The 9,911-nt window shown below is 44.4% G+C and overlaps 1 protein-coding gene across 1 annotated transcript; it reads left to right on the top strand.

Moving 5' to 3' along the window:
• The first annotated feature begins 344 nt into the window (after window positions 1–344).
• LOC124674062 (60S ribosomal protein L15-2-like) lies at window positions 345–1,922 on the top strand. The gene is made up of 4 exons (XM_047210094.1): window positions 345–389; window positions 493–659; window positions 1,185–1,382; window positions 1,482–1,922. The coding sequence occupies exons 1-4, from the start codon at window positions 386–388 to the stop codon at window positions 1,725–1,727; spliced, it is 615 nt and encodes a 204-aa protein (XP_047066050.1). The 5' UTR covers window positions 345–385; the 3' UTR covers window positions 1,728–1,922.
• The last annotated feature ends 7,989 nt before the right edge of the window (window positions 1,923–9,911 follow it).

The following is a 9,911-nucleotide window of genomic DNA, read 5'->3' as shown; positions in this document are numbered from 1 at the left end:
TCAGATAGAAATTAATTCCATATGAATAAAAATATTTAAATGATCTTGCAAAAAAAATACAGAAAATATATATGACTTTTTATTTTGAAAATGAAAATACATATGACTCTCGCTGCCTCGCTGGGAGGGAAAAGACCATACTCACAATAGTGTAGGGACGCTCGCGAAATCTGAAGAATGGCTCAGATACCATTGAATAGCCAAATTTTCCGGCCCATGAGAGGCGCTGGCCCAGATGTCCAACCATTCCAAAACCCTAGCCCATCCGACGGCCACTAAGCCGCAAGCTCCTCAATATAAGGTCTCCTCCACGCATCAACACAAACCCTAGTTTCCACACTCCACCTCCCCGCCGCCGCCGGACGCAGCCGCCGCCGCAGCAGCCATGGGTGAGCACGTCCTTCTCTCAGCTCCTCCTCTCCCCGCCATCTCTCCGGCTGGCCATCTCGCATGAACCATAACGCGCACGTTTTGATGGATTTGTGGTGGCAGGCGCGTACAAGTTCGTCTCGGAGCTATGGAGGAGGAAGCAGTCCGACGTGATGAGGTTCGTGCAGCGCGTGCGTTGCTGGGAGTACAGGCAGCAGCCGGCGATCGTCCGCATCACCAGGCCCACCCGCCCCGACAGGGCTCGCCGTCTCGGCTTCAAGGCCAAGCAGGTATTGCTTCCCCTCCCAGATCCGGCCCTGCTTTATCTTCTCGATACGATTCCCGTTGATGGATGCATGTTCTTTGTGATTGCTGGTGTAGGGCGAGTACTTCATAGCTCTGTATGTTGTATTAGTGCGGCCGAGTCGCTGGTGTTAGTAATTTGGTCTATGTAGTATTGACAGTTCGTTCAGACTGAAATAACATGTTGAAATGATGCCACTCACGCACGTTAAAATGGCCTATACTTTGTTTTTTAAGATAACTATTTATTACTGTCGCACTACCTCGATATGTGTAGCATTAGCTACCAATTTTACAGGTATTAACTGCTCGTGTTAATTCTATCGTTGTTGCTAGTTGTTGCCGAGTCCTATTTTGATCTAGGCTGGCTGTGTTTAGTTTGTGAGCTCTTGTACTGCAGACATTGGGCAATGCTTTATATCTAAATTCCTGCTATGTTTCAGTGTTAGATGCCAGGTTTAATTGTATCCAGTAAAATTCCTGCTGTTTACCTATATGTTGCTTGTGTCCAGGGGTATGTGGTCTACCGTATCCGTGTCAGGCGTGGTGGCAGGAAGAGGCCAGTGCCCAAGGGTATCGTCTATGGTAAGCCCAAGCACCAGGGTATTACCCAGCTCAAGTTCCAGCGCAACAAGAGGTCTGTTGCTGAAGAAAGAGCTGGACGCAGGCTGGGGGGTCTTCGCGTCCTGAACTCCTACTGGGTGAACGAGGTATGGAGTTGTTAATTGTTTGGAAATGCTGGGAATATGAATATAATCCTAATTCTGCTTTTAACTAATTCATCTGTTTGCCTGTTTCTCACAATGTAGGATTCCACCTACAAGTACTTTGAGGTCATCCTTGTTGACGTTGCACACAGCGCTGTCCGCAACGACCCAAGGATCAACTGGCTCTGCAACCCTGTGCACAAGCACCGTGAGCTGCGTGGTCTCACCTCTGCTGGCAAGAAGTTCCGTGGTCTGCGCGGAAAGGGTACCCGCCACCACAAGAACAGGCCCTCAAGGAGAGCCACCTGGAAGAAGAACCAGACCGTCTCCCTCCGCCGCTACCGTTAAGCCTATGTGCTTTGCTGTTCTGTCTCTGTGGAATCTGTCCTATCCAGACCTTGATAGTATCTGTTTGAGCCAGTCAATTTTTGCTACCTTCGTTCTGAGACTCCTTGAGCGTTGTTGAACTATTTGCTATTTGTCTGTGTTACTGGATGATGAAATGGTTTAGTGTTATAAGATTGTGTGCAATGGTTGCTTTTATCTCTGGTAGTTGTCTACTGTTAATCTTATCTCTGTCTCAAGTTTTACAGTGCACAGCCAAGTTACTTAATGTGATCTGTAATATACCACAACACTATTTTGCCTAGTTTAACTACGTGCTGAGGTCGTTTTAGGTTATTCACTTGTAGAAGTCCTGAAGATAATTTCGAAAACAAGTCATGGGTAGTGTAGGAGATGACGCATCTGAAATAGCTCAACTAAATCACACATCTCTACAACATCTTAATGAATATATACACCTTTGTTCACTTCTCGAAGGCCGTGTTCCCGGGCAAACGTTTGCCTCAGGTGGCTGGTTCTGATGGCATCTCCAGCGGGGCGAGGCAAACGGACGTTTTCCTCCAGCGGAGATGCAAAACGTCCGCAGTGTCCATCCACGCAAACGTGGACCAGTGTCCATCCTGACGCAAACGTGGACCAAATATGCGTCGGTTGGTCTGCATGCAGCTCTCTCTCTCCTCCTTTAATCACGCATGCGTTCATTCCTAGCCACACAAAAAGAATCTTTCCCTCTCTCTCCTCTCTAATCACGCATGTGGTCAAATAAATGCGTCCCTGCCGCTGGAGAAAGGGCAGACACATGCGGACGTTTTTTTGTGTCCGTGCTCGACGCAAACGGAGATGCCCTGAAACCGTGGTGTCCGGCAACGTTTTCCTCTCCGGCGGCCAGTTACCTCAGGGTGCTGAGTACCTGACCAAACTCCATGGCACGGGGTGCTTTGGCAATCGACACATGTTACTCCACATCATGACATTCATGAAGCTCCACATCTAAAATACACCGAGGGGCAAAAATCTAGGTTACATCTAAAAGACAGACAAATAATAATAGACCAAACACAAAGAAACAACACATGTTCAAAACCAATTGAACCCCAGAATGTATAAAAAACTAAGCAAAACGTGTGATCAAGAGAGATGTAGCCAGAAACTCGGGAATTAAGTCAGAGATGTGGGGTGCAGCCGTCATTGTGGGGTAAGTAGCCTTTGCTAGCTGGATGCCTATGCTTCTGTCTGTGCAACGGATGTGCTTTAGCGCACCTATGAGAAAGCAAACACCTTCACCTGGAGTAAGAGGAGGGAGCAACAAATAAGAACAAATTTTTGAAACCTGTACAGTGAGTTTCCTCACTGTGTATATTTTTATTGCATTTTTGGGTATAAGGTACAAAGCTAAAACTAAAAGAAAACAGAGTGCTTGAGAACAGCACTTAAAGAAAACAAAACTAGGCTAAGCTAAGCTATACTAGAGATTACAGAAAATTCGTTACCCAGGCCCGAAGGCCAATGTATGATTTATTCTTAGCTTTATGCACCAGCAAGGCCAACTCTTCTTTAAACTTATGTCTGCAGCGATAAAGACTTGGAGGGATCCCTTTGAAGATAAAATCATTTCGGATAGTCCAGATTGACCACGAAGTAAGCATGAAGAGCTCCATGAAGAAAGGCTGCTGGATTTTGGCTTTGAAACTCTGAACTACATCCTGTAGCACTATAGATCCATCAGTCAGAGTTGAATCCCATCCAGGACATAAATATTTCCAACAACTTTCAGCAAAAGGACAGGAGAAGAACAGGTGATCTCTTGTTTATGGGGAATGTTGTGCTCTCTCACCCCTTGCGTTACCGCCAATAAAAAAAAACACGTCCACGTGGTTGCCGAGCGATTGTGCCGTCTTGAGACGTCTGATGGGAATCGAAAGGAGCGGATGACCAACCTCGTGTTTAGCCAGATCGAGGTCGCAGTAGGAATACAAATTGTGTGTGGCAAGTGAGCATCAGCGTGAGAACGCACGCGTGATGGTGCTGCTGCTCATGCAACCTGTCGCATGCTGGAGGAAGGAGATATGCATATCGGGCTGCCTTTAGTTTATTTAGTTGAAAGATATGTTGCACAAATCAAAAGAAAAAACAAATGACCACAACCTTGCTAGTCTTAATTTGCTCGGAAGATTAGTTGGGCAGATGAAGAAAACAAATAGTAAAGACCATATGCCAGTCTTCCGTTCGAAAGTTAGCTGGGCAAATAAAGGAAACAAATACCAGAGGCCATGCTAGTCTTCTGTTCGATAGTTTAGTTGGGCAAATCAAAAGAAACAAACTAATGACGACCAACATATGATAGTCTTCATGTATTTTTTGTTCGGGTATTGTGGACACCACATGACGTACGTAGCGAACTTGGCTTAATGCCTGTACAACACACAAATTATGCTCACATGCTGTCTTAGATACCATCTTCATTTAGTATATCAGTAATCACGAACTGTAGAGAGATACTCCCTCCGTTTTTATATATAAGCTACTAAGTGTTTCGTGCCAAAACTTTAACTAACAATTTGATCAATAAAAAGTAAGTTATATAACATCACAAGCATATGATTGGAAACATATTTCAAATATCAACCCAATGGTATACTTTTGGTGACATATAATTTATATTATTTTGGCTAAATTATTAGTTAAAGTTCTACCTCGAAATGCGTTATAGTCTTACATATAAAAACAGAGGGAGTACATAACATAATTTGGTCGGAGAGCCCTCAACTATGCTACCAAAAAATATGAACAGATAATACCGTGTGTCAGTACAATAAGGGACTCCAACACGTTGCTTAACGTCACGCATGGACTAAACGGAGCACTAATTAATGACATACTGCAGTTACTCCCAAACTTTCGTCAAGAAGAATGGTAAAGCCAGGAAATATTAGAAAACGACTTATGTCGTTGCTGGTATATCCAGGATTATTGATTGATTGATGTACACGTATTTGTTCTACTCCATATGTAAACAAAAGAACAAAAAAAAAAAGACAGACTTTGAGCACTAAATATAAATACGTCCCCTCGTCTCCACATATCTCTCACACAGCAGAAACAAGGATACAGATATCACATTTTCCTCACAAGTCAAAAACCAAATAGGTTCAACAATGGCCACTCCTAGCTTTGCCCTGTCCCTGCTTATCCTCTTCCTAGCCATGCCCTACCCTTCCCTCTCATGCCCGGATACTCCTTGCGAATGTAAGATTAACCTGCGGTTGTATTTGCACCAGATTTTTCAAGGTCAACCAACCCACAACCAGGTAGCAGGGTATGGTACGCTGGTTATTGCTGATTGGACTGTAATTGATGCAATTCAACCCAATGCAAATATCGTTGCCCGTACAAAAGGCCTGCAAGTGCAGGCTTCTATGGCGTTTCAGGCAGCTGGTTTAATTATTTCAGCATGGTGTTCCAGAATGCAAGGTAATATAGCGTCGTATAAGAATTACTCCCATCTCTGATAGTGCAAAAGTATATATTACCTCTGTCCATTTTTAGATGTCAAAAATTTGTGTAAATTCGAATGTATCTAGACGTTTTTTTTAGCATAGATACATCCAAATTTAGACGAACCACTGGACATCTATTAACGGACGGAGGGAGTATATGATTTGTTCTACTACTATGTCTTACCACGACAATACTCTGCATACCTATATATACAGGTTCAATGGGACCACACTTGAAGTGATGGGGACTTTTTATGACGACGTGGATGGCCAGATGGCAATTGTGGGTGGTACAGGAGAATTTATTTCGGCACATGGCGTCATCAAGTACAGAAATGTCCAGTGCATTCCCAGTGTGGAGAGCTACAAAGAGTTCAATATCAGTGCATTCTACGCCCCAACAAGTGTTAGTACTTTGTACTTGTTTTGCTGCTAGCATTGCATTCATACATGAGTTCGGCAGATACCGTGTTGGTATGTGCCAACATTAGCTTGGTGAAAACCCATTCAATTAGCCAAGGTAAGAATTAAGCACATAGTTGAGAGCCCCTGCTATTCACCTGCTTGTCGATGAGGTGAATTAAAACCCATCACACACACTTCAAACAATTCAGGCGATGCCACTATTTTGACATGCTGAAGAATCTTGGTGTATTTTCTACATTTGATGGACTAAATAATTCGTTGTTTAACTTTAATGAGATATTGTTTTCACTTATATCTTACATTTTATTTCTTTTTTATGCAGGGATATACATGTGGCACTGACATCCTATGAATCACTCAATTTGTGTGACTCTAGCAAGCCCATTATGTGTTTGGATGCAGTAAATTGGTTGTGGAATTGAATTGGAGGAAATGACAAATCCAGGATGAAAATGAATTGGCTTCAAATTTAAATTATGTTATTTGGGTGTGCTTGGAATTTTCTGTCGGAACCAAAGGGTGGTACAAAATTCTAATTCCTGTTTGGATGTACAAACCATGGAATTGGATGATTTGTTGAGTTTGGACATATAAACATTTGTACATGTAAAAAATAGCATGTGTATATTGGAATGTATAAACATTATTTTCCACACATAGTAAAACAATAAAATAAATGGAATAAGACAGAAACTACAAGACACATGTCACAAAATAGGTTTGAAGTACCGCCAAAATTACAACTTGGATAATAATTGTGTCTCTAACAAATAACATAAAGTGGGTATTTCATGCCTCTTACACATAGCACACAAATAACAAAAGAGGATAGTTCATAAACAGGATAGTACTAGATAGTAGTTTATAACAACAACCATATAGTATAACAACCATCAAGGCAAGGTCAAGAGCCATGATTTCTTCAATTCCTCGGGGAGTGCCTCCAATGCTTCATACAAGCGCTCATTGATGATCAACTTCCCATAAGCTATTAACATATCACCATCCTCCAAAGTTGAAACTTATCCTTTTTAGTGCATCACTATCAAACTCCACCATGTTTTTTTTTCCTGAATGCCATCCAAAACCACTATGAGCAAGCATCTTGATAATAATCTCACAATGCTTGTCAAATGTTTTAATTATTCCTACTATTTTGTCCTTCTTGACGTCAACATCACATGCCTCCTTCACATGCTTAATGCAAGTAGTGTACACATGTGGCTTCCAAACATTTTTAGCATGGTCACCATTGTTGTGATGCTCAACAAGGGTGTCTAACAATGCAGTGTCCATCTCAGCAGTCCATGAAATGTAAGCTCTAGTAGTACTTTTCTATGTTTTTGGTTCAGCCATGCTTCTACAATAAAATAAATATATGTGCATAAAAGAAATGACAAAAGAGTAAGTTGGAATACGTTATTTCATATGTATATTAGTTGAGACATGCTCCATGTACAAAAGGGCACCATCCCACAAATGCAACCAACAAGCTAGCACAAAAAGGGGCCCCATTAGCGAACATGTGGATTTGGAGAGAGGCACATAGAGGGTAGGAAGAGGACGACTTGGAGTCGGTTAGGGAGAGGCCACCGCCCGGCGCTGCTCCCTACAGCTGATGTTCCACCTACCGCCACTGTTCCCCAACCAACCGGTCACATCTAGGGTTAGGGGAGCTAGCAACGACGACACATGGAGAGGCTCGGAAGGGGGGGACCAGTGTAGCAACAAAATGGCGTGGGGTGGCTTACCGGAGCTGGAGACGCTGCCGCCAGGAACCTCCTCGTGGCTGTCGGGCGGAGAAGGCGTCCTCCCGAGCGCCTCTGCTCGCTCGCGCTGTGATGAAGGGGTACGAGCCTCTACGTTTAAGAGGTTCGACCCTCCGAATCAAACGAGGCGAAACGGTACGTGCACGGGTCAGCTTGGAATTGCCTAACGTTTCCAGGCCTCAATTGTGAAGCCACCCAAACTGCTGAATTGGGCCTATCCGGCTCCAAATTCCAATTCCATGCCCCAATTAAGTGCATCCAAACACTGCAGGGTATCTGCGACAAGATTAAGCACATGAAATTGTTCTTGTGGCCGAATAAAATAGTACTAGATGGTAAAGTGCTCTTCACCGCGCCGAATACGTTGCATTTGACATTATGTGGTAGGCGTTTGTTTTCAGACATGTTCTTATCCGTCATAGGGTGGTTTGGTTTTTTGATTTGTTTCCAATGCCGCATGTAAAAAAACCAAACTAAAATTTAAAGTGTTCAAAGTTGTTCAAAGTATTTTGGCCGCGCTTTGCGACACTATATAATTAGGTTAACAAATATTGCACACCGCGCTATGTTGACATGTTGGGCTAGCAAAGACATGTAATAAGTAGAATGCAGCAGTTCGAGCTTTGGAAATTCAACGTGCAAGTGATTTATCTCATTTCTTTAACTGTTAGTCCTATACTGGTTCACCCAAGAGTCATATATAGCAGTGATATAAATATTGCTAACAAGTATACAATTAGTTCAGTTGGGTCATCAACATTAGTTAGCTGTAGCTAGTATTTTGCTTATAAAGTAACACATACAACAACAGATGTAGAATAAGAGGCCATGCCATATTTATTCAGAGAATATTCATTGCTAGCAAACACTTGATACAACAGTGGAGAACTTAGCTACGCCATTAACAATAAGAATGTGCAGAATATAGTAAGGTGGATAAAAAAACCAATGCACGACAAATAGCTCACCTTCACATAGTTCAAGATGATGACAAACTAGAATACAAAATGGATATGAGTAAGAATAAGATGCTAGTTCTCAAATTCGTCGGCCAACTAGTATTTAACGGTTGATCCAACGAAAATGATGTTAATAAGCTTGTCCTGAGGAATACTCTTCTATTAACAATTCATCAAGCTTTTAGAGAGCATTGCCTGATAGAAAGAAATAAGAAGGCAGCCTGGCAAAGTACTAGACTTGACAGATCAATAGGGAAGCTCCAGGTTAATCCCATCATTGCCAAAGTAGCTGATGGAGATGCCCAGGTCCGGACGCCGGCAGAGCACGTGCATGGCTTAGAACACCTTCAGCCGTTTCCCCCCCTAGGCCCCTGGCAGGCGTTTTTTCATCTCGACGGTGTTATTCGGTCTAGCCGCGTCTCTGGTTCCTCATTTTCCCCCGGAATAGACGCTTAATCCATACGGAGAGCCCAGACCATCCCCGGTCCCCCGGGGTGCCCTCGGGAACTCCGGACGAGAGAAAATCGGGGACGGGCCCGCTGTGTCGGCGAGAGAACACGCGAACCCCACCACTTTCTCGTCGCAAATCCCCCTCCCCTCTTGTTGCTCTATCGCCGCTGGCACCACCCCTCGCCAATCCGCCGGCCGGTTGCCTGCACTCCGCCGTCCCTCCTCCCACCAGCCTATATTCCGCCGTCCGTCGTGCCGTCTGCATATATTCTGCCGTGGGGCAACTCCTCGCGTTGCGCCTCGTCGACATGCCCGACAGGTGTTCATCCATTTGCCAGGGCGGACATGGACTCGGACGACGACGAGGAGCAGATGCTCGCTGAGCTTTTTGAAAAAGAGATGGCAGCCGCCGCCCAAGACGAGGAGCACATGTTGATCCTAGCTTGCCTGTCCGGCTTGTACGCGGAGAAGGTCATTGGTCGCCGTGGTAGGTTGGCACTAGGTCGCCGGAAGTGAAAGCCGAGGCAGCGAATGGAGGGCTACTGCATGCTCTACGCACTACTTCGCTGACAGTCCATTGCACGGTGAGGCTGTTTTTAGGCGTCGTTTCAGGATGAGCCAGAAGCTCTTCCCGAAAATTGTGCATGCCCTTTGAGAGTATGACTCCTATTTCAGATGCAAGTTGGATTGCACCGGCATTGATGAGGTCTAAGACCCCGTTTGTGGCCCGATCTTGCGGTTGACCCGAAATCCAAGGAGGGAGAGAGGGAGAGCGCGAAGAACACGATGAACACGAAGAACACGAAGAACTCACGCACGCACACCAACCCGATACAATCGATACTTACCCTCGTGGCTCGATGGACCACGCCAATAGAATCAACCCGGGAGAGACGCGCGGTAGAATCCCGGAGTGAGAGATCGGTGAGGGAGATGAATCAAGGAGTGGGAGAGAGAGTGGGTAGCACTAGAATCTCACACTCACAAATCCATACATCCATCAAGGGTTGCCTTGGGTACAAAGGGGATGAAACCCTAGGGAGACAAAGCTCAAAGTCATCTCTAAGCCTAAATCATGTCTAAAGA

The sequence above is a fragment of the Lolium rigidum genome, chromosome 7 (assembly GCF_022539505.1).
Source record: "Lolium rigidum isolate FL_2022 chromosome 7, APGP_CSIRO_Lrig_0.1, whole genome shotgun sequence".
Lineage (NCBI taxonomy): Eukaryota > Viridiplantae > Streptophyta > Magnoliopsida > Poales > Poaceae > Lolium > Lolium rigidum.
This window is presented reverse-complemented; position numbering and strand designations above follow the sequence as displayed.